Source organism: Colias philodice, chromosome 30, assembly GCF_061535455.1.
Source record: "Colias philodice isolate Cphi_HAF_F1 chromosome 30, ilColPhil1 Martin Lab GWU primary, whole genome shotgun sequence".
NCBI lineage: Eukaryota > Metazoa > Arthropoda > Insecta > Lepidoptera > Pieridae > Colias > Colias philodice.
Window position 1 is genome coordinate 4,678,775 of NC_143115.1, and position 25,102 is coordinate 4,703,876.

The 25,102-nt window shown below is 33.7% G+C and overlaps 2 protein-coding genes across 3 annotated transcripts; one reads left to right on the top strand and one right to left on the bottom strand.

The window, feature by feature from the left end:
* Window positions 1-38: 38 nt before the first annotated feature.
* On the top strand, window positions 39-15,362 carry LOC149475517 (sorting and assembly machinery component 50 homolog). 2 transcript variants are annotated; one of them, XM_089713439.1, is made up of 13 exons: window positions 39-175; window positions 1,014-1,121; window positions 1,734-1,856; window positions 2,438-2,533; window positions 3,012-3,096; window positions 5,981-6,110; window positions 7,251-7,356; window positions 7,851-7,938; window positions 9,774-9,955; window positions 12,048-12,200; window positions 12,930-13,050; window positions 14,156-14,334; window positions 15,266-15,362. In XM_089713439.1, the coding sequence occupies exons 1-12, from the start codon at window positions 155-157 to the stop codon at window positions 14,332-14,334; spliced, it is 1,392 nt and encodes a 463-aa protein (XP_089569565.1). In that variant the 5' UTR covers window positions 39-154; the 3' UTR covers window positions 15,266-15,362. The 2 variants fall into 2 exon arrangements, with proteins under 2 accessions (XP_089569565.1, XP_089569566.1); XM_089713440.1 differs by lacking the exons at window positions 14,156-14,334; window positions 15,266-15,362 and adding an exon at window positions 13,888-14,048.
* A 4,591-nt stretch (window positions 15,363-19,953) lies between these two features.
* On the bottom strand, window positions 19,954-24,686 carry LOC149475518 (uncharacterized). The gene is made up of 7 exons (XM_089713279.1): window positions 24,378-24,686; window positions 23,267-23,456; window positions 21,875-22,007; window positions 21,353-21,455; window positions 20,887-21,003; window positions 20,494-20,613; window positions 19,954-20,163 (listed from the first exon to the last, which is right to left on the bottom strand). The coding sequence occupies exons 1-7, from the start codon at window positions 24,550-24,552 to the stop codon at window positions 20,033-20,035; spliced, it is 969 nt and encodes a 322-aa protein (XP_089569405.1). The 5' UTR covers window positions 24,553-24,686; the 3' UTR covers window positions 19,954-20,032.
* Window positions 24,687-25,102: the final 416 nt, after the last annotated feature.

Genomic DNA, 25,102 nt, shown 5'->3' on the forward strand with positions numbered 1-25,102 from the left:
TAGAGTAAAAATGACACATGACATATATTATCTGTCAAACTCGATGACAGCCTCTGCCAAGTTAATATTTATGTAATTTAAAAATAAGAAAAATTCCAAATTTTCTTTTAGATTTCCAATTCATAAATAATTGAATCAACCAAAATCAATAGAAATGGGTACTGTGCACGCCAAGGTACAGTATAGTGATTTTTTATCGTTTTGTAACGTGATATTTACATTGGTTTACTAAGGTTAACTTTGATTAAACAATAATCGGTAAAATTTCTTAAAAAGCCGTTTTATTTATTTTAATTAGTTATTAGAAATTTTATCTCTCATAATACAGTTACGATATTATATAGTTTTAGTGTAAATATGGGTAAATATATGATAAATAAACATTATAATAACATTGCATTAAAATGAATTTATTTAACGAATTAACTTCTAAATATATATAAACATTAGAGTCGAGCATGCTTCGGCAAGAGATGGGCCAGCTTGTACTAGGGGAGCTTCATCCCCACAGAAGAACTGTGTTTATTTGACACATAGTTACTATGATTCGTATTTTATTATATACTAGCTTACCGCCCGCGGCTTCGCCCGCTTTTTCTAAAACCTAATAAATTATATACTAAAACCTTCGTCTTGGATCACTTTATCTATTAAAAAAAACCGCATCAAAATCTGTTGCGTAGTTTTAAAGATTTAAGCATACAAAGGGACATAGGGACAGAGAAAGCAACTTTGTTTTATACTATGTACTATATTATTCATTATAAGTGTGGAAAGCTAGTAACCAGAGTTCTTCCCAACTTTATTTTTTTGCCGATTAGAAACATTAACCCATTGAGCCCTGAACGGCCAGATCCGGCCGCGACACAATAGATTTTCTATTGTGTCTGTGATTCCGGGGCCTGATGGATTAAAAGTATGTTTTGAAGATTCAAAAATGCTTTTAGAAGTGTTAAATAAATGGTTGAATTTGAGTTTAATATGAGAATTAAACATTTATTACTTTATTTAAGGCACAACAAGACATAAACACAGTTGGTGGAGGGCTATTTGAGTTTGATGAGTCAATCGAACTTGACGACAGGATTCCTAAGCCGCAAATCAAATTGAATGGAGTGAGGGTGAGTATTTTGTGAATTTATAGTAATCCTAGTAATCTGAATAAAGGCTATAGTTTTTTTATATAAACTAGCGGTCCGCCCTGGCTTCGCCCGTGATACATGTTTATGGTTTTTTTCCATAAGAACTATCCTCATACTTCAAGGAATAGATAAATTATACTTTTTACATTTATAAAAATGCTAATTATAATGCACACAAATAATATTTTAATTGTAAAAAGGCACATTTGTCTTTTTAATTACTACCCGGCTTCGCCCGCGGTACATATTTACGTTTTCTCTACATAAGGACCATCCTCGTACTTCAAGGAATATAATAAAAAAAGAATTGTCGAAATTGGTTCAGCCGTTCACACGTGATGCCGTGACAACGCGAAACGGGTTTCATTTTTATATAATACTAGTGGTCCGCCCCGGCTTCGCCTGTGGTACCTACATGTTTAAACTATCCTATCTCTCAAGTTAGATCGAACTGCACATGGTGTGCGAATTTTACTATAATCGGCTAAGTTATTAAGGACCATCCATTGATGACAAACATTGTGACACCAGATTTATATATATTAAGATTTTCATTTTAACTTGATATTCAACTTTATAAAATAATTACAGGCTCGTGTAGACCGAGTGCACGTGGACGGTTTGAATAGAACTAAAGATGATATAGTCAAGAGTGCCGTGGACGAATTGTTTCATGCTACTGATTTTGAAGATGTCATACTTAGAGCTCATAAGGTGTGTGTTTTATGATGTTAGAATTAAGCGCGTCACACACTGTGAAGATGCTATAATATTTTATCTTAAGATACTGTAATATTTTATATGACTCGAAATTTTGGGGGTCATTTGTAACAGGATGGCGGTTCTACAGGGGTTTTAGTACGCAATGACAAAAAGAAAAATGATGGTCAGAACCCTGATACCGGATACCTTAAGATACTGTAATATAAAATATTACAGTATCTTAAGATAAAATATTATAGTATCTTCACCGTGTGTGACGCGCTTTAGTGTGAGATATAACTGTAACTGTTTAGATTTGTTTCGTTTTCTTTCATATACTTAATGATAAGATATTTTTTTTTATAATTATTTATTCAAAGAAAAAAAATTCATCACTTAAATTATAAGGAAAGAGTATTTTGTTTTTTAATGTTGGTCCGGAATGGCGGAAGACGTGGGTTCGAATCCTGTCTCGTCATATAATTTTTTCTGTTGTTTCAAAAAAATTAATATAGCATTTAAATACTATAAAAATCTAAATAGTAATGATAGTGTCAAATAAATATTTTAAATATTTTATTTGTATTTTGCAGGTCCGTCGTTCGCTCGATTCATTGGGTTGTTTTAAAGACATTGGTGTACTAATTGATGTGTCCAGTGGTCCGGGTTCGACTCCTGAAGGGTTGGAAGTAAGATTTTTAACTGATTTTAGTTTTTGTTAATAATAACTTGTTTAATTTGTAGTTTTATAGCATTAAAATGTTAAGATATATCAGTTCTTTTTATAGTCGAGCCAATTTAATAGGCAACATTTGACGTCTATCAATTTTATCTTTGAAGAGAGGTAACTTGCTTAAAAACATCGATTTAAGTGAATTAATCGATACGGACTTGAAACATTTATCAATCGAACTTGAAACATAATATGTCAATTTTAAAATTCTTTGGGCGAATCCCTGTCCCAGTAATATATTTTCTTTCGTAAATTTAATGAGCAAAATAAGACAATTATCTACATAATTAAAAATGTTTTGAGGTTAATCTAATTAATGTAAGAGAGAAAAATAATTACATAATTAGACTGTATGGATATTTAATTAGTTTTTAACCAAATTAAAAACAGAAATAAGTTTTATAATATAATCCACTGTTTTTATAAATTTTCAGGTGACGTTCCAAGTGCAAGAGCTATCTCGTATAGTGGGCGGTGTGAACACGACGGTCAGTGAGAATGAAGGGAACCTTGTTCTTGGTGAGTTTGAGAAAGGAAAAGATAGATAAAAGATACAAAAAAAAGATAGAATAAATAGTCTGCCATGTGTATGGGTGTGTGTGTGAACAGTGAAGAATCCTTCTACTATTATAAAGGCGAAAGTTTGCATGTATGGATATTTGTTACTCTTTCACGTAAAAACTACTAAACCGATTACAATGAAATTTAGCACAAATATAGAGGGTAACTTGGATTATCACATAGGATAGGTTTTATCCCGAAAGTCCCACGGGAACGGGAACTACGCGGGCGAAGCCGCGGGCGGAAAGCTAGTAGGTATATATTTTAACTAGCTTTCCGCCCGCGGCTTCGCCCACTTTGTCTAAAACCTCATAAATTATATACTAAAACCTTCCTCTTGAATTACTCAATCTATAAAAAAATTGCATCAAAATCCGTTGCGTAGTTTTAAAGATTTTAGCATACATAGGGCCAGAGAAAGTGACTGCTTTATACTATGTAGTTATAAATTGTTCAATTTTAATTTTAATTTAATGAAAATTTTGCTTTGTACAATAATTCTGACAAAAAAAATGTCTCGTTAGGAAGATTATACAGTATACACGCTTCATCATGTTCAAAAGCACCTGTAAAAGCTCCCGGACCGGTTAAATTACCTGTTACAGCTCTCTGACTTGTTAAAGCAATTGTAAAAGCTCCCTGACCTGCTTAAGCACGTGTAAAAGCTCCCTGACGTGAAAGCAGCTGTTAAAGCTCCCGGACCTGTTAAAGCACCTATATAAGCTCCTGGACCTGTAAAATTTCCTGTAAAAGCTCCTGGACCTGTTAAATTTCCTGTTACAGCTCCCTGACCTGTTAAAGCACCTGTTAAAGCTCCCGGACCTGTTAAATTACCTGTTAAAGCTCCCTGACCTGATTAAGCACCTGTAAAAGCTCCCTGACCTGTAAAAGCTCCCTGACCTGTAAAAGCTCCCAGACCTGTTAAAGCTCCCTGACCTGATTAAGCACCTGTAAAAGATCCCTGACCTGTAAAAGCTCCCTGACCTGTAAAAGCTCCCTGACCTGATTAAGCACCTGTAAAAGCTCCCTGACCTGTAAAAGCTCCCTGACCTCTAAAAGCTCCCTGACCTGTAAAAGCTCCCAGACCTGTTAAAGCTCCCTGACCTGATTAAGCACCTGTAAAAGCTCCCTGACCTGTAAAAGCTCCCGGACCTGTTAAAGCACCTGTAAAAGCTCCCGGACCTGAAAAAGTGACTAAATAGTGTTTTGTGTGTGTCATGTGCAGAAAACAATACTATAGTCCTTTTCACCTATGATGATTCCTGTGACACTTCATCGTGTTCCGAATTACGAATTTTATGTTTAAAAAGTCAAAATAATTTTAGTGCACAATATTTTTATTTTATGGCGGCATTATTACCAAAAATATAAAAATGAAACATCTTAAGCTTATAAATAAAAAACAGTATTGTTTAGTTTAATATAATGAAAAATAAAATAAAATAACACAAAAATATAATACCTACGCAATTCGTGTACATGAAATGGATCGTTGAAAAATCATAGAGTTGGAAAATCATATAATCGGCGCCCATCTTGTGATCGTTTGTCAATCGAGTCAATCGTCTGTATGAGTGCGTCAGTCTTGTATACAAGTTGCATTTTTATATTGATACTTTACGTGATATTCTGTTATTGTTACTAATTGTTATAGTTGACTTTTTGTTGCTGTTGTTTGCTAAGTTTCCTTAGTTAATTGTTGGCGAAATGCCGAAAAAACTAATTTTGGTACTTTATTCAAATCGATTTCATTTCCATATAGAATATTATCGATTATCGGAAACAATTGATACGATTTCAGTAACCGACATCTCTACACGTGTCAAAAATCGATGTGTCACAGAAATCATCTTAGGTGGAAAGGACTATAAATATTGTATTGGATATAATAAATTCATGTGTCATGAACAAGTAACTAAATTATTAGAATTATCTTGTGTGTGCGTGAAGTACAGGTATCTAGAATCTAGATCATTATAATAATATTCTTAGGGATTTTAAATTCAACCAATAAAGTTTTATTCCTTACAAAATGATTTTACATGTCTACCTTCAACAATAAAATAATAATCGACTCAAAATAATAATTAACGCAACTAAACACAACCAAAAACGACCGTTACGTCCGAGAGCCAAACACAAATTGTGTTAAATCCGCTGTTCAACTCATTTTTATAACCTCCCACTCGGTTCGGGTTGCCAGTTGGGGATTTATTTCTAACTATATATATCTATATTGAATTTGATAGTTTTGTTTTATGGCATTCAAATGCATTGTAAACATAATTTTTAAAGAATACAAAATAAATCGATCACTAAGCGGGATTCGAACCCGCGCCTGTCCGCCAAGATCAATGTTTCTATTTACGAAAAGCTAGTAGATAAATATCTACTAGCTTTTCGCCCGCATTTTCAAAGGAAAACCCGCATAGTTCCCGTTCCCATGGCATTTCCGGGATAAAACCTATCCTATGTGTTAATCCAAGTTACCCTCTATATGTGTGCTAAATTTCATTGTAGTCGGTTCAGTAATATTTGCGTGAAAGAGTAACAAACATACACATACACATCCATCCTCACAAACTTTCGCATTTGTAATATTAGTAGGATAGTAGAATAGTAGGATAGGATTGTAGGATATACATATTTATATACATACTAGCAGTCCGCCCCGGCTTCGCCCGTGGTACCTACATGTTTAAACTATCCTATCTCTCAAGTTGGATCGAACTGCACATGGTGTGCGAATTTTATTATAATCGGTTAAGTGGTTTAGGAGTCCATTGAGGACAAACATTGTGACACGAGATTTATATATATTAAAGATAAAACCACCTTGTAGGTATTAGATTGCCCAACGTAGCCGGTCGCGGTGAGCGTGTATCAGCTGAATACAGTGTTGGACACAGGAGTTCGTCCAACTTCAATGTGGCGGCTACAAAACCGTTCCCGAGGAGCGGTTTGCAGCCTGTGTGAGTTTTACTTTTGAGTTAATGATAATTAATTTAATTATCGTCTTCGTTTAGATTATTGTTTTAGCTTTATAATATTAGTATTAGTTTAGTATAGATGATCTTTACCACCTTGTTTCCAAATCACAATGCGTGTTCACAGTCCTGTGATAATTTTCAAAGGAGAATGGGCAAATTGGGCCTGAAACTTTGGCTAAGACCAATACACACGAAATATTGTTTTTGTGATAGATCATTACACATAACTTACGAAAAAAATAAAATAAAAAAATAAATCAACCGGGTTCTTGTACAGTCAAGGCAAAAAGTTTTATTTATTTGGCTATTATTTTGCGCACAATAACGGTGTTTTTAATTCCAGTGAAGTAAATATAAATCTAAATGTCACTGAAGTGACTGAGTTTAACCACAAAAAACGTCTAACTACGTTGAATTATAATAAACACGGTATCTAGATACCTGTTACAAAACATAATATTAGTGTATTTCGGTTATTAGAAGGCTTAAGATTAGTACGTATTTGTAAGTGAAAGTGAATTGGAGTAACATAAAGATATTGTCATTGTCTTATAACAGTTATTTATTGCAAAAAATATTATACACAAAGAAATAAAACTTGATATGACTGTACAAAAACCCGGTTGATTATTTTTTTATATATATTTTTCCCGTTATGTATGTGTTATGATCTATTATAAAAACAATATCTCATGTGTATTGGTCCAACTCAAGGGTTCAGGCCCAACTTCCATAGTAAAATGCCCATTCTCCTTTGTATCCAATATTTTTTAACGTAATGCAATTACTTCCTCGAAATGTACTTTTAGAATTCTAAAAATAAGCTGTGATATTTTATAATTTACTAGCTTCCGCCCACGACTTTGTACGTGCATCCCCGTTTTTCCCCGTTCCCGCAAGAATTTCGGGAAATCCTTTCTTAGCGGATGCCTACGTCCTAACATCTACCTGCATGCCAAATTTCAGCCCGATACGTCCAGTGGTTTGGGCTGTGCGTTGATAGATCACTGTGTCAGTCACCTTTGAGTTTTATACATATATTAGAAGATATACTTCGTATAAATCACCCCTAAAAAATAACACTAAAACCTTTCGACCTTCTAAGATAATATTTCTTTGCAGTTTGACCACTACAGTATATCAACAGAATCATGAATACCCATGGTCCGGGTATAGACTCCTAGATCGAGGAGTTCTGCTAGACATGGCTTTTAAATCTTCACCTGCTGTAAGTTTTAGTGTTTCTAAATTATTTAAGTGTGAAGTTATTTAGTTAAGTGTATCTTGCTTTGAGAAATTTAGTTAGTGTTTTTGGCTTTTTGAAATCTTTGATTTATATATTTGTTATTGCTTCCTGCAATCGAGTGCTCCAGTTTTATTTCTAACTAGCTGTGCCCCGCGGTTTCACCCGCATTGCTCCGCTCCTGTTGGTCTTAGCGTGATGATATATAGCCTATAGCCTTCCTCGATAAATGGGCTATCTAACACCGAAATAATTTTTCAAGTCGGACCAGTAGTTCTTGAGATTAGCGCGTTCAAACAAACAAACTCTTCAGCTTTATAATATTAGTATAGATTATTATCCCGATGTTTCGCGCGATTGTAATGAATAAATCGCCTTTAAAATCTTTAATTTGTACAACTAACTTTAGATTTTTTAATAATGATGACATATTTCGTCTGTTTTATTACGAAAACTGATTATTATTTATTATATTACAGACAAAACACAACCTGCAATGGGAAGGTATGATTCGCGATACCTCTGTACTGAGTAAGACCACAAGTTTCAAAGTACGCGAGAGCAGTGGTGAGTGTTTTCTATCTACCCTCTAATTCTATAAATATTTTTTATTAATAATATAATTGGTTAAAAAACACTATCAATATCAGAAGTTGTAATTTCAATCCTTTTTATTATTCTTTTTTTTTTGGTAAAATCTGGATTCAATAATTCGTGTATTCACTTAAAATAAATAGTTCGTATCAAAAAATTGGTCCTTCAAGCCGGATTCATGACAAAATGATCTTCCATAGGGCCGGTATGTATTGACCGCCTCCTTGGTACAGTGGTTGACGCGTGAGCGTAGAACCGAGGGGCCTGGGTTCGATTCCCAGTGGAGACGAAGAAAAAAAAATGTCTCGGTCTGGCAGGACACAGAAGGCTGATCACCTACTTGTCCCTAAAGAAAATCGATCAGTGAAACAGATGTATAATGCATCTGCCCCTTACCCCACTAAGGGGACACGGGACTTCACTATAGTGTGTCCGGACATGACATACCGATATTTGAAGGGGCTATTCTCCAGGTATTTTTATCGACAATTCAACCCCTCTATAGTCCCCTACCTCACCCCCCTCAAAATGGCAAACCTATCAATTCGGATAGTGAATTTATGAAAATTGTAATAACTTCGAAAGTGAGTGTCACAAAATACTAAATTTGGTTCTATTTGAACAATAACAAGTTATTCTAGGGACCACTAAACAAATTTAATTGATAAGAGTGATGAAACATACTTTAAAAAATTCGAAAACCATTTTGAGGGGGGTGAGGTAGGGGACTGTAGAGGGGTTGAATTGTCGATAAAAATACCTGGAGAATAGCCCCTTCAAATATCGGTATGTCATGTCCGGACACACTGTATAGGGCCGGTGTTAAAGTCAGTCTTACGAAACATAGTATCAGGGATAAGAACATATTCCCAACGATTACTAATGTGTATTCTCTTTTGTAAAATGCTTATTTTATAAATTACTAGCTTACCGCCCGCGGCCTCGCCCGCTTTTTCTAAAACCTAATAAATTATATACTAAAACCTCTGAATCACTCTATTAAAAAAAACCCGCATCAAATTCCGTTGCGTAGTTTTAAAGATTTAAGCATACAAAGGGACATAGGGACAGAGAAAGCGACTTTTTTTTATACTATGTAGTGATACTGATTAAAACATGGAAATTATCAATCGTTATCATTAAATAAATATTTATAAGCCCCTTTATTAGCTTCACCTGTATGTTTGTATATAACCGACTCCTTTAGACTCGATTTTAACCAACTTTTAACGGACAGGTTTAAACTTTGTATACCTGTCAGGGATCGGTGACAAAACAATAATTTCATGAGTTTTAGTTGGTTTGTTTTTTAATTATATTAGTTACTAGCTGCGCTCCGCGGTTTTACGCGTATTGCTCCGCTCCTGTTAGTCTTAGCGTGATGATATATAGCCTATAGCTTTCCTCTATAAATGGGCTATCTAACACTGAAATATTTTTTCCGAACAATTATTTATTCATACATTACATATACTTACGCTTTAAATCATTAATTGTAATATTCATACAATATTTCTCAAATATACTGTACAATAATCTTTGTGTGTTGCAACAAATTGGTCCTTCAAGCCGGATTCATTAAAAATTATCTTAATAACTAGCTGTGCTTCGCGGTTTCACCCGCATTGCTCCGCTCCTGTTGGTCTTAGCGTGATGATATATAGCCTATAGCCTTCCTCGATAAATGGGCTATCTAACACCGAAAGAATTTTTCAAATCGGACCAGTCCTGAGATTAGCGCGTTCAAACAAACAAACTCTTCAGCTTTATAATATTAGTATAGATATTAATATTAATAATTACCATAGGTCCGGTGCTAAAATCAGTCATACGTCACATAGTATCAGTGGACCACAGAGACGAGAACATTTTCCCAACTCGCGGTACCTGGGTTCAGTTCTCGAGCGAGCTCGCGGGGCTGGGAGGGGGGGTGGCCAATATAAAGACGGAGTTACACGCGGAGGCCAATAAGGAGATTGCGCCCGGTTTTGTAAGTATCAAATCAAATCAAATCATTTATTTATTTCTCCTCACAATTCCCAATCTCATAAATTAATCTACATGCATACAATGATATTTTATGTATAGATACGTTATATACTCACAATATATCCAAAAAAAATGCTTCATATGCAGTGTCAGGCACACACAAATACAAGTATCATTTTACTTAATTTATTACATTCACAGACTGTATAAGAGAGATGGCTCTAATAAAATGATATAAACAAAAAAGACAAAGATAGTTTGTCACTTCCGCGCAGGTGTAAGCAAAAGTCATAAGAATTCACCAATTAAATATAAATAAACAAATAGTTGCCATGGTAATTGGCATAGACTAACGACACAGAAGGTTCAATGTTATAGATGTTACGTTTCCTGCACAAGTAAACAAATGTGACAATTTCATTTACTATTTAATTATTATTATGATGTTGTATTAAAATGAAAAAACTTTTTTGGAGATATAACTGTATTAAGTATTTATTACTAGCTATGGTGTTCGTTTTCGGTCATCATCATTTCACCCGATAAACACCCACTGCTGAGCATAGTCCTCCTTATAGAATTCCATAAGGACCGATCTTACGCTATTCGTTTCAAGGCAGTTCCCGAAACTCGTACAAGGTCATCACTCCAACTTGTAGGATATAATAATAGTGGTGCCTAGATGAAAAAAAAGGATGAAATAAAAGAAAGGATGAAGTATAAGCCTTTTTTATCTAAAACACAAATAAAATGTATGTTCAATAGCTATTTACAGAAAAGCAAATAGCATTTTTCGTCAGTAGCGATAATCTTTTCTTTAATGTACAATATACGTATATTCAACATCATTTTTGCAAAAAAACATTTTTGCCATCACGATTTCTTTGTATATAATAAATAGATATATTTGTTAATTACATGCACTGTGTGGATTTAAATATAAAAATAATCAAGTACTTATTTACCCAAATCGAAATTAATAAAATAACCGTCCTATTTTTAATAATCGTATCTACATGATAATCTTTGAACACAGTGTACGCTATCTTTGTCACACTAGTGATTGAAGCAATGTTTTATCCCTTTCATTATTTCAATACAAGTGTCAAGCATGTGTCATTCATAAAGAATTGTAAATTGTTATTTTTACTCATAAACTGTAATCATTTAATATATTTTCCTGTGATATGATATTCCTTTATCTTTCTTTATTTTTTTGCACGAATACGTGCACTTTCTGAACACACAGGAAGGCATTTTCGACAACTTTAATGTACCTATCGGCACATGCGCTCACTGGGACCGGTGACAATCTGACTGATTGCATTGGTCCCAAATAGGACCAATTCACGGAAGCAATTTTGGTGCGTTGATGACGTATCTACCTCTTGTTTCTATATATAATATCATTGCATGCATACAAAAATATCAAACAATAAGCTGGAGTTGGAGGAGCTGGTGTCTGAAATGGGTTTTAACCGGTATCACAGATCACCTAATTAAATTATATAATTAATTAATTAAACAAAGTATGGCTGTGTGGAGGTGTAAAATGAATAAAACATGTTTGAAGTGAAACTTGTTTAGGCGCGTTGAGAGTAAAATTTCAAGGTCACGTCATGGCAATACCGTCACGTGGAGTAAGGCGACGATTTTGTTATCTTTAAATCTTGCCAAGAAGTTTCACTTCTGAAACGTGTGCTCGGCACATGCCCTTTTTTGTAACTCTATATACACCTTTTTACTTATAATATAATTGATTTTTAGTAATCGAAGTTTATAGTTTCCTATCTGGTTTCCATAACACAAGCGAAAGCTTAGTATGGGATCAGATCGTGCCGTGTGTGAAATTTGTCCTGAAATACCTCACTGAAAACCAGTGTTACAGAAACACTCTGTAACTTTTGCTGACGTGGGGACCGTTTTGGCATCACACTAATTTTATTTATTTTTTAATTTTTAATTTAAATTTTATTTTGTATTTCTTATTTTTGTTTGTTTTTATTTAATTACCTTATTTCTGTATAATGTGGTGCCAAATAAATGAGTTTGAGTTTGAAAAAAATATTTATTTTGAAATATCTACTTTACAGGTGATCCAATTGACCGGGGCAGGGGGGGTGTTACACGACGTTTTCGGGACGGAATTAGCGGATTTATTTTATCTCGGGGGCCCCGGGACGTTACGGGGCTTTCAGCAGAGGGGTGCGGGGCCCCATAGTGATGGACTCGCTACCGGGGGCACGGTAGGTGTTTTTTATAGATAAAATATAGGTAGGTAATAGAAATGAACGAAAAAATTTGCACTTGTGATGTTTTTTTTTTGTATCCATACTAATATTATAAATGCGAAAGTAACTCTGTCTGTCTGTCTGTTACTCAATCACGCCTAAACTACTGAACCAATTTGCATGAAATTTGGTATGGAGATATTTTGATACCCGAGAAAGGACATAGGCTACTTTTTATTGCGAGATATGTACCACGGGCAAAGCTGGAGTGGACCGCTAGTAATATTATAATTGTGAAAATTTTTGTGATAATGGATGTGTATGTGTATGTTTGTTACTCTTTCACGCAAATACTACTGAACCGATTACAATGAAATTTAGCACACATATTTAAACTATTTAAACAATTAACATATAGATGGTAACTTGGATTAACACATAGGATAGGTTTTATCCCGGAAATCCCACGGGAACGGGAACTATACGGGTTTTTCTTTGAAAACGCGGGCGAAGCCGCGGGCGGAAAGCTAGTATATTATAATATAGAAATTTTAAAGGCAGGCAGAAGACGCGAAGAACGCGCTAATCTTAGGAACAGTTGGTTCCTCGATAAATGGGCTATCTAACACTGAAAGAATTTTTCAAATCGGACCAGTAGTTCCTGAGATTAAAACAAACAAACAAAATCTTCAGCTTTATAATATTAGTATAGATGTATAGATTTATTTAAATTTTGGTCCACAGATGTACTGGGCCTCTGGTCTCCACCTATTCACCCCGCTCCCCTTTCAGCCCGGGAAGGGAGGCCTGGGGGAGTTGTTTAGATCCCATTTATTTGTAAATGCTGGTTGTTTGGCGCATCCCGGTACGTATTTTGTTTATTTTTGTGTTTTTTTTGTAAGTTTAGGATCTTTTTATGATATTCGTTTTGTTTCTATTTTTTTTAACTGTAGTGTAGCATCTATAATGGTCAGTGTATGTTTTTATATTGTGCTTTTTGAAGTGAAACTTCTTTTAGGCGCGTTGAGAGTGAAATTTCAAGTTCGCGTCATGGCAATACCGTCACGTCAGCTACGATTTTGGTATCTTTAAATCTTGCCAAAGAAGTTTCACTTCTGACACGTGTGCTCGGCACACACGCTATTTTTATTTGTTATATAATAGGAATTTATTTAGATCAAGAATAAAAGTGGCCCTGATATGCTTCCTTGCGGTACTCCATATTTTATAACGTTTCAAATTTAATAACTTTTTAAGTCAATGGAGTGTAATTTGTTGTTATATTGCCGAAAACATATGATACTTTGGCCGCCATTGAAGATTCGTTTCTTTATTGAACTGCGTAATACTAAAACCTTCCTCTTGAATCACTTTATCTATTAAAAAAAACCGCATCAAAATTCGTTGCGTAGTTTCGAAGATTTAAGCATACAAAGGGACATAGGGAGTAGGGACAGAGAAAGCGACTTTGTTTTATACTATGTAGTGATTAAGGCTGCCTGTCCACCGGAGCGGAGCGAGGCAGCGGAGCGGAGAAACGGAGAAATATTAACCAATAGGACTGCACAAAATCTCATTTTGTGCAGTCCTATTGGTATCACGATTTTGTGCAGTCCTATTGGTTAATATTTCTCCGTTTCTCCGCTCCGCTGCCTCGCTCCGCTCCGGTGGACAGGCAGCCTTATTTCTGGCTTTATCGCAGAAGACCAAGCGATAGTCGAAGCACTCAGCGCTGTACGAGTGTCTATCGGCGCTGGAGTCGCCTTACGTCTCGGTCGGGCCGCTCGCGTGGAGCTAAATTTCTTGATTTTAGTACAATTACAAGAACAAAAAACAATTATAGATTGATATAGTTTGCTTTTACCGGATTTTTGGGTGCCTATTGCCTGTTTATTGCTACATATTGACATTTATTGCGTATTTCTGCCATTATACCGATATTTATTGCGTATTTTCTGCAATTATCGCAGAGGACCAAGCGATAGTCGAAGCACTCAGCGCTGTACGCGTGTCCATCGGCGCCGGAGTCGCTTTACGCCTCGGTCGGGCCGCTCGCGTGGAGCTGAACTACTGCGTGCCGGTGCGGGCCCGCAGCGGGGACGCACCGGCGCGCGGCCTGCAGCTCGGGGTGGCCGCACAGCTGCTGTAGGTGAGTGGGGTAAGGGGAGTGGGTGGGGATGTGTGGGGGGAAGTGGGGAGTGGGGAGAGGATAGGGGTAGTGGGTAGAGGGAATCTTTTGATTAAAAATCATTCAAATGGACTCAGAACTACTCAGACTACGAGCAGAATGTCTAAGAACCTATAAAATTTGTACCTATGTAACTACATTCAGCAAATAAAGATAATTTGAATTTGAATTTTTTGAATTTGAATTTGAATTTCAGCCAAACTCAAACTCACTCAAACTCAAACTCAAACATTCATTTATTCAATTAGACTACTATATTTTAGTAGCACTTTCTAATCGTCATTACATAAGTATTTTTAACATTTACCACCGATTCGGAAAGCAGTATCTACGGAGAAGAACCGGCAAGAAACTCCATAGTTGCTCTTTTAAATCATGTCAATATTACATAATATGTCACTTATATCTAACTACATAATAATATGCCAAAGAACTTTCCTGTGGTTTTTACGCGACAACCCTCCATGAGTTTTATATCTCATAGCCAGTCCTGAGTTAAAAGAAATGTAACGAAAACGCTTTTCTTTTCAAAGATCGTGATTGCTAATTGAGCGAAAATTTAGATCACAGCTCGTCGTGATCACAGTAAAAGATGCACGTCGCTAGATTTGGGCTTTGGGTCTTGGGATAATATAAAATATAAATTTTTAAAGAGTAGAAATATTCTATCATGAGGCGGGATTCGAACCCGCGTGTTTTTGCCATACCACGGCAATGAAAAAAAATATGTTGACCACGTGAAGAATCTCGCGATGTGGATGTACTATAACTTATATTGTGACTCAACACAACGCATTGTGGCCTATATTTTCTCCTATTTTTGACAAGTTATTTATTTAGACCTAATATTATACTTTTTAATACCAATTTCTCATAATTCTTCTCTTTTCAGGTAAAAAAAGAAGAATTTATCTTGGATCAACTTAAAGTTATGTAAATTATTCGTGTCTGTAGCCATAGTAATGTTAAATAAATATATAGTTACTATATTGTATCGTTTTATTTCTATTATACAAATACATAGAAAAATGAAATACACAAGAGATTTTTATGATATTTGAAAAACCACTTGAGCCACGATTTATCAGAAAATTTATCAGCGATTGCTAGAATGAGAGATCAAAATTGGGTAAGGATGTAATTATAAGCAAGTTTACAATAAAAAATGCATAAAAACAACAGTTTTTTAACACCAATTTTTGTTGCATAAATAAAAATATATTAAATAGAATACAGAAACGAATATATAACTTCACAAAATACAGAAAAAAAACAACTTATCAGTAACAAATTCCATTATATTTCTTATTTGGTGTGGCAAATAAAATTATTAGAAAAATATGATTTCAAATGCTGTCAATTAAAACACGTGTGAGTAACTAGCATTGATGCAACTTTTATACCTACTTATTAAATCAGTAGGAGAACAGATTAACTAATTACTAAAAATTAATATATTTTAGTTATAGTTAAGGTCACTGTCAAATTTAACAATAACAATAACGGTAACTTTAGCAGTGACAGCGAAATGGGTTGGAACAGTGTATTTTTTTAGCAAAATTAAAGTTATCAATTCAATGTCATCTCATTTTGTATTTGACGCCTCTGGTTTTTTAACGTTAACAATAGCTCTAACCGGCGAAATGTAAGCTGTTATAGTTAGTGTTGAAATTAATGTTAAAGTCAAATGTTGCAACTCATATTTTCCCTAACCGTTACTTTAACATATTGTTTATTATTGCTAAAGTAACATGGTGCAATCTAGCCTACTTTTCATATTCATATCTTTTAATACAGCGCCATCTATCGGAATCTATAAATTTCGTTTCATCCAGAAGTCTATATATATTATATATTATAATAAAATCGTGGGAAATTCAAAACTGTACATTGAATATATTTGAGCGTGATCTACAATAGATAGGTACCGAGGCCAAAAATATAGTTTTTCATAAATTCATTGAAATAAATTTCGAAGTGATTGAAATGCACATCATGAGTAAGAATTAAACGTAGTACGTGATCCCTGAGGGCTATAGACTATAATAATACCTACTAGTTGTCCCGGCAAACGTTTTTCTGCCTTACTTTTGTAACTTAGGGGTATGAAAAATAGATGTTGGCTATTTACCCAATAGGAATACAAAATTTCATCAGGTTTCGTAGGAAGTAGGGTAATGTCATGGTAATGTTTATGTTACATTAGTTACATTGTGTGGTTTTTTTACGGAAAGAAAACATAAAAAGTATCAATAGAGCATGACGTCTGCTGGGACAGCTAGTATTAGTAAAAATACCTATCGGTGACTTTCTAATCTTAAAAGCACGTGTCATTTTGTCCTCGATGGACTCCAAAACCACTGAACCGATTTTAAATTTGAATTGCACCCCTGGTGTAGATTGATCTAACTTGAAAGATAGGATAGGTTACATCTCAGTTTATAGAAGCAAAAATTTTTTTTTTTCAAATTTTTAAAAACCATTCTTACATAATTTGGCGACATCTGTTGATGAGTAAGTACTTAGTATGCAATAGATGGCGCTTTTTAATATATTCGTATTTAAATAGACATTACAACGTCTATCGGGTCCATATCGGGTCAGCTAGTAATAAAATATATTTCAAATCGTTAGCAGTTCTAGTATTTTTGGAAAATCAAATGAATAAACAATAAATTTAGAATATTGGGAACTGGGGCTGATTACAAATAAAACGAAATTCTTATTTAAAAACAAATTTATTATTTCTTGTCTAAGTTAATACAAGTAATAGTAATCTTAAGACATCGGATTATATGCACTAACAAAATGCCAAAATATGCATGCAAATATGCACTAAAAACGACTGATATGCCTAAAATATGCACAATACAAAATAAAAAAACCTTTATTATTTTATATATTTAAATCAAAGATTGTACAAATACAGTGAAATTTTCATGAAATTTAGTATAGTTTTTGTGCCAATATACAATTTTTACCTAATTTTCGAGCGCAAATTTGTGACGTTTGTCACCCGCGAGCCCAGTGTTGCCACCTTAGACCTTTCCGGGCTAAATCTAGCCCTTTTTTGGAATTCAACCCATGTTTTAAGTTTTAGGGTAATCTAGCCCTATTTTGAATAGCTCAAAATTTACTTAAAATGGAGCCCATTTTGTAATTTTTCGCCATTTTACCATGCCAAAATAGGGTTTGTTTACTCGCTGAGCGTTCTGATTGGCTAATAAAGGTTAGTCGACCAATCAAAACTCCCGTTACTTAACGAAATATGCACTATTGGGGAAAAAGGCTAAAATATGCACTAACGCCGTAATTAGCGAGTTTTATGCATTTGCATATGCAAATATGCAAATGCATATAATCCGATGTCTAGTAATCTATCTAATAAAATTGAGACTGTAATTCCTTCTTATCATTACATAGGTACATAAAAAAAATGAAAAAACATGAAACAAAAAATTAATGAGATTTTACTGATAAATAAAATTTTACATACCTATAATAATACATTAAAAAGTAGTACTTGTATACGTAGTATATTATTATTAGTCTGTGGTAGTACACACACAAAATAGGATAACTTTTATTCGTAATTATTATACACTCATAAAATCGTTTTTAGACGCTTTCAAATTAAAATATACAATAATTGTGTTTTACAACCTATATTGCTGACTGTACTTAAATTATAATTTCTATGTTAGACCAAAATTTATGGACTTTTTAGCTAAAACCATGACTAGTACATAAAAATGGAAGAAAAATAGCATAATAAAGTGGATTAAACTTAATAATATATATATTGTGTTTTATTTCTCCTAGATTGGTCGTCTATTTTCTATATTCTAAAATAATCTAATTGAGCTATTTAATATATTACTATTTACTGCTTATAAGGCCTCAGTTTTGGTCTTTTTTTAGGATAGAATAAAAACCAGACTCACACTCGCCTATTAAAAGGTCGTCGAAATGTTTTATAGCTAGCTTTCCGCATGCGGCTTCGCCCGATTTCTTCAAGGTTTAAGTATATATATATATATGTCGGCGCAACGACGATAAACGACTACCCTCAAACTACTAAATAATTATAACTAGCTAAAGTTTACTTTGATCTTTTTAAATAAGTGGTTGATTCATTAATCAACCACTAATGAAACAATTAAATTAACGAAATAATTAATGTTTGTTAAAACTGATGAAAATTCATTGTAAAAATTCGAGTGGCAACACTCAAACTAATTCTTGTGAGTCATGGTTCGCTTTAAATACGAGCGCCCGACGGCACAGAGCACATTCACTCGCCGGCCGTCGGAGCGTTCGGAGCTCTCTCTATAATTTCCACGCAGATTAAAAAGGCAGTAAAAATACCCACGGGCGTTCTACTTCGAGTATGAGCGTCTGCTCTGATGATGGTGACGTCAGAATTGCTGACGTCACTCTTTTTAAAAATAGCCTTTGGGCCCTTCTTCCGTCATATATAATTTATTAGGTTTTGTCTAAAACCTAATAAATTATATTATACTAAAACCTTCATCGAGAATCATCATATATCTATTAAAAAAGAGGGTGAGCCGAGCACACGTGTCAGAAGTGAAACTTCTTTGGCAAGATTCAAAGATACCAAAATCGTCGCCTTACTCCATAACGTGACGGTATTGCCATGACGCGACCTTGAAATTTTACTCTCAACGCACCTAAAGAAGTTTCATTTCAAAACCGTATCAAAATCCGTTGTGTTGTTTGAAAGATTTAAGCATACATAGGGATATAGGGACAGAGAAAGCAACTTTGCTTTATAATATGTAGTGATTCATTGAAATTACCACCTTATTTCGTGGCAGTAATGTTGAAAGTGTATTGTATGAACAGAAAAGTATGCCTAATACACGCGTAGGCATAGTTTTTCTTTGGACAATTTTAAAACGTGATTGTGAGTCAAGTTGTCTATTTTCAATGTGATCGAAGCGATTCTAAAACTTGTGTATTCTTTTTCTTTATGCGTTTGTATTTTTTTTACTTGCGTGTTTTTTGAAGTGAAACTTCTTTATCGGGGTTGGAAAAAAATTTAGTGTAACATTTTTTCGTTACGCGTGACATTTTTCCGTTACGCGCCATCTTTTTCTTATCCCTACTACGCGTGATTAACGTATTTCTGTAAAGTTGCAAATAGTAATTTTTTTTTTGAAAAATAAGGTCATAAAGAAGCTTCACTTCTTACGTGTGTACACTAGTACACGCACACATTTTTTTTTATTTAAGTATTACTTTATTTAGGCTTTTTATTACTTTCATTTTCTAACTAGCATACTAACTACATTTTTACCGATTTCAACAAAGATTTTATTTTTTTAGATGTTTTTTTGTTATTTTTTTGACTAGAATAAAATAGTATACCATAATTAATGAATTTTATTAAAATTTTACCTGTTTAGTATTTGGGTCTTCATCCACCATTAGGTAGTTAGTGATTTTAGAATCGATTTATTTTTCTATCTATTTACCTATTTCTTTAAAATCGCATTTAAAAATTTAAAACCGTCTAAGACATTATAAGGCAGTTATTTAACTATATCCTAAAGAACTAAGAAGCTATCACCATATCAGGAACGGCTGAACCGATGGGTTTCAAAAGGACGGTAGAAGTTAAAATTTTATATTTTTAAGTGGGTAGGCTTTTGGTGATGCTACTTTCATAAGATATAGTAGAAAGTAGCAAAGCCTGTGTCGGCGCGAGGAAAACCGCGGGAAGACGATATAGTCCCAATTTTGGACATGTTGATGTTACCCAATCTGAAAAAAAAATTGAGTTATTATTTTTAAAAGAAGGTAATTTTTAAACTTATTAAAATGGGTCATAAATTTTATCATTAAATTACACATAAGCAAGTACTTATGTATTAAGTAAAAATTCTGTATTCATTATAATAAATAATAATAAAACTACATTTAATCATAAAAAGACATAAAAATTTTTTGGAAACGATACATCATAAATGAATAATGGTAGTTACATGCTTTAAAAAAATCAACATCACATTACTTGCCTATCAGGAAAATTCAATTATACCTAAAAAAATACATAAATAGATTATAAATTATGATATTTATACTAAAACTCACCAATTTGCGTAGACTTAGGCACAGAAACTAGTAACAAAAGTTGAGCTTCAGCCGAATCCAAAATTCTGCATTTTGAGTAGAGAAAACTAGACGCAGCCACTGTTATGAGCCAACTTATTACTGCAAGAAAAAACAATTATTTTAACTCAAACTCAAACATTTATTTATTCAATTAGACTTCTTCTAGAAGCACTTTTGAATCGTCATTACATATTTTTAACATTTACCACCGATTCGGAAATTAGGAACTATGGAGAAAACATTATTTGACATCTAGATAACATTAGTACATAATAAAAAACTTTCTTTTTATGATAAAAAAGCACATGATGTTAAAATATACATAGTTTCACTTCTGACACATAGAATAAAAATTTACACAAGACGACTCACCAAGAACAAGTGTCGTGACGACATCGGACACATATAAAACACCCTCAGCTTCCACAAGAAGACAACAGCATTCTAAATAGACCAGCATTAGGGCTGAGAACTTGCTCCAGACGGATACTGTATGGACAGACATACAAACAGGTGTTATTAAAGAAAAAATATAGTGTGTTTGTTATTTTAAAGTGCTTCATTTTAAAGTTCCAATAATCTTTTTTTTTATTGAAGTAAATATAATTTGCCACTTGATATACAATTTTATATTTTGGCGCGAAAATCCAGCTTTTTCTATTTTTTATTATTATAAAACAAGAAAGGCTACTTTTCCGATTTTAAGTTCAATTCATTTTATTTTAAATACTACAGAAATTATATTTTCACTGAAATTCTAAAATCAACTATACTACTAAAAACTACTAACTATATATACTACTTAAATCTACTTACTACCAATTAACTACATAATTACCTGTCTCTTCTTTGGTAGCGCATGTACCAATTAAAAATGGTAGCAATGACGTCATCACCACCCACTTTAATTCCTCCAATGATGGCAGTGGTGGCTTACCGCACTGAAAGAAAATCGATTGATTGATTGATTGATATTAAATGTAATTTTCCATTGATTTTTCCGGTAAAGAACTGTTTCTAAAATAATTTTGTTATGATCGATGAAAATATGATTTTAATTAGTTACCTCTCCAAATATAGAATTTAAAAGCAAAATTAACTTAGGAATAAATTTCAAAAATATCTTACCAACACAATACAGAAGCAAAAATAACTTACCAACAGAATACAGAAGCAATAATAACTCACCAACACAATACAGAAGCAACAATAACTTACCAACACAATACAGAAGCAATAATAACTTACCAACAGAATACAGAAGCAATAATAACTTACACTGGTAAGTATTCTGTATTGTATTGACAATACAGAAGCAACAATAACTTACCAACACAATACAGAAGCAAAAATAACTTACCAACAATAAATGGAACAGCGGTACCGTCAGCAGCGATACGATATAATTGCAAATGGCTAAATATGGCGTCACTTTAGAATATAACGCTAAAGACAGCCAGGAACATGGTCCACTTGCGCTTGCTAATATTGCTCTGAAATTAATTAAATGTGTTGAAGGAAATATATATTTTATGCCATTTTGCAAACATAAAGTAGTTACAGCAAAAAGAGAAAAAACATAAACGTTTTTGCAAACCTATCAACTGCTCAATCATTCATCGCTAGAATCGAAAAACACAACTCTCAAAATGCTTTTTTGCACCGTACTGACATCATTCATCCCTTAATTCATCCATAAAATTCGAAAGAAAGACAACACAACCTAAAAATACTATACCACAAAAAAAAAACAACGCAACATAAAAAAATCGCAAAAAAAATAGTTTGGAAAATCCAAAAGTGCACGCCTCATAATTTTTTTTAATAATTATTTATTAATTATTATTTTTGTTTATTTAATAACAATTAAACCACATCGAATCAGATCCTGAAAAATGAAAGGGTTCTATTCCTGAGCATACTCAAGCGTAAGAGAAAAAAAAAGACTCGATTAGTAAACTATTTCGGTCGCTATCGTGTTAACAAGAAAATCCTCCACACATACAGACACACGGACGTCCAAGACAGAACTTTTTTAAACTGTTTTTTAACTAGTTTAAATAACAAAAATGACATCAAAAATATCATGAATGTTAAAAATAGTGTTTTTTCTTAATATGTGTGTGTATGTATTATCTTACAAGTGCAATGTATGATACATAAAGACATTTTAAGTTTGAAAAATCAGATGTTTTGCGCGAAGTGACAGTAGTACCCACCTCAACGCTTCGCTTATGAGGCGTGCAATTATTACGTTTGCAAAAACTCTTTTTTGCACACCCTACTAAGTGCCGAAATATCCATCCACACAGCCTAAAACACAAAACACTACTACAAACCAAACAAAAATAAAACACAAAAAGCTTCAAAACTTTATTTGCACACCGTACCCCTCCATAACCCGCCTATCCACGGCCAGCGACAAAGCATTGACGGTCATTGCGTACAGAATCACCGCCGCTATGTTCGCGTGGAACGCTGTGAGCAGGTACAACTGAGGTCGGGCTGGGTGTGATTTACCCCGGCCTGCCGTGAAGTATAGTAATGATATAAATCACGATTTAAACGCGATAAGAGGTTTTTATTTCTAAACTTACACTATGGCAGTTGAAAAACTATTTTTTGCACACCCTACTAAATGCCAAATCATTCATCCACACAGTCCAAAAACACAACACAACGCGCAATATGTACTACAAATCAAACAAAATTAAAACACAAGAAGTTTTAAAACTTTATTTGCACACCGTACCCCTCCATAACCCGCCTATCCACGGCCAGCGACAAAGCATTGACAGTCATTGCACACAGCACCACCGCCGCTATGTTCGCGTGGAACGCTGTGAGCAGGTACAACCGAGGTCGGGCCGGGTGTGATTTACTCCGGCCTGCCGTGAAGTATACGAAACTTAGCGGGAGGGGTGAGAGATGTTGGAGCGGTCCTGTTTAGTGGAAATAATTACTTGTTATCATCAATCACTACATAGTATAAAACAAAGTCACTTTCTCTGTCCCTATCTATGTCCCTTTGTATACTTAAATCTTTCAAACTATGCAACGGATTTTGATGCGGTTTTTATTAATAGATAGAGTGATTCAAGAGGAAGGTTATAGAATATAATTTATAAGGTTTAAGTGCGGGCGAAGCCGCAGGCGGTGAGCTAGTATTCAATACATTATGATAGGATGACTTAGAAAGAAAGAAAGAAAGAAAGAAATTATGATACATTATATAAACTTAAATTATGATATTTTAAAAGTAGATTGGAAAAATTTGTATAAAATATAGAGGACTCATTTAAAATGTTTGTTTTAAGAAATAAATGTGCAGAAATTGCAAATTCATGCATTCAGTGTTTTTATTTTTTAATAATGAAAGACCATTATTAATAGAAATATTAGGAAATATTATTGTTCCCGTAAACTAGGCTAGCTTCATACTGTCTTGATAATATTTTAAAATAGCTTTTTTTGTGCAAAATTTTTGTCTTGTTTTAATTATGATTTTATCATCATTGAAATAAATGAATTTCCTAATTATTGTAAAGTTCATCTATATTATACTTACTAAATATATTATTGTAGTTATCAGGATAGAAAGCTTACCAGATTCAAGTTGAAATGTTACTAAAATTATTAGTATTTAAAAGATATTTAATATTTAATGAAAACTAGAATCAAGCAATGGTAGATAATATGTAATGGCATAGATCTTAAAAAACTAAGCTTCAATTAAATTCTTAGAATGATTATTTGGTTTTGAATAAAGTATTGTTTGGAAGTAGTATCTAAGTCTAGAAAAAATGATAATTACATGGCTGAAAGTGCTATGCGTGCTAAGTGAAATGTGCATGCTGTATTGCCTCCAATCGCCCCGTATTTTGGCGCCAAAACCGCCAGCGCGACTGCAATCAAAACACCAAGAACCATCCATCTTTTTTGGAATTCACACCACAAATCCACTTGATAGGCACTTCTATTACTTGTATACCGATTCTCCTGTTTGTAAACAACTAATTTTTCACTAGGACCTTCCATTTTTATGAATATTAGTCACATAAAATGCATTTAAAAATTCAATACGAATACGTAACTTTCTTTTATTGTATTCAGTTTAAATGACAAATAGTTTACGGTTAAATAGTTATTTGAACAGGGAAGTTTATAGGAAGATCTGTTTACGTATGTTTTTGGAAGGATTTATTTATTATTAATTCAAAATGGAATATTATTGATAATTATTGATATCACGATACGGAAATATTTTGAAATACCGCGCTGCGCAATGCGCATCTGCATTGCGTCAATTGTCAAAGTCAAAAATCTATATTTATTTTACAGGATACAAGTGTTTTGGCGAGGGTAAAGTAATATTTTTATTTATATAATTTAATATTTAAATATGTAAAATAAAGACGCATTTCATGTAGTAGTAATCATTTGGCTGAACCTCGCAACTTCATCTGCTCGCAAAAATTGTTTTTTCGCATTATATTTGCAACTAGCTGTGCCGCGCGGTTTCACCCGCGTGCCTCCGCTTCTGTTGGTCTTAGCGTGATAATATATAGCCTATATTACTCGTGGATAA

Excerpts from the sequence above, each read along its gene's own strand:
- LOC149475518 (XM_089713279.1), bottom strand. The coding sequence starts at position 24,552 with ATGGAAGGTCCTAGTGAAAAATTAGTTGTTTACAAACAGGAGAATCGG. Across the intron at positions 21,456-21,874 it reads CGCTGTTCCATTTATTGTTG|TGCGGTAAGCCACCACTGCC; the intron begins GTAAGTTATTTT and ends ATTTTCTTTCAG. Across the intron at positions 20,164-20,493 it reads GCCTAAGTCTACGCAAATTG|ATTGGGTAACATCAACATGT; the intron begins GTGAGTTTTAGT and ends TTTTTTTTTCAG.
- LOC149475517 (XM_089713439.1), top strand. The coding sequence starts at position 155 with ATGGGTACTGTGCACGCCAAG. Across the intron at positions 2,534-3,011 it reads CGACTCCTGAAGGGTTGGAA|GTGACGTTCCAAGTGCAAGA; the intron begins GTAAGATTTTTA and ends ATAAATTTTCAG. Across the intron at positions 3,097-5,980 it reads TGAAGGGAACCTTGTTCTTG|GTATTAGATTGCCCAACGTA; the intron begins GTGAGTTTGAGA and ends ACCACCTTGTAG.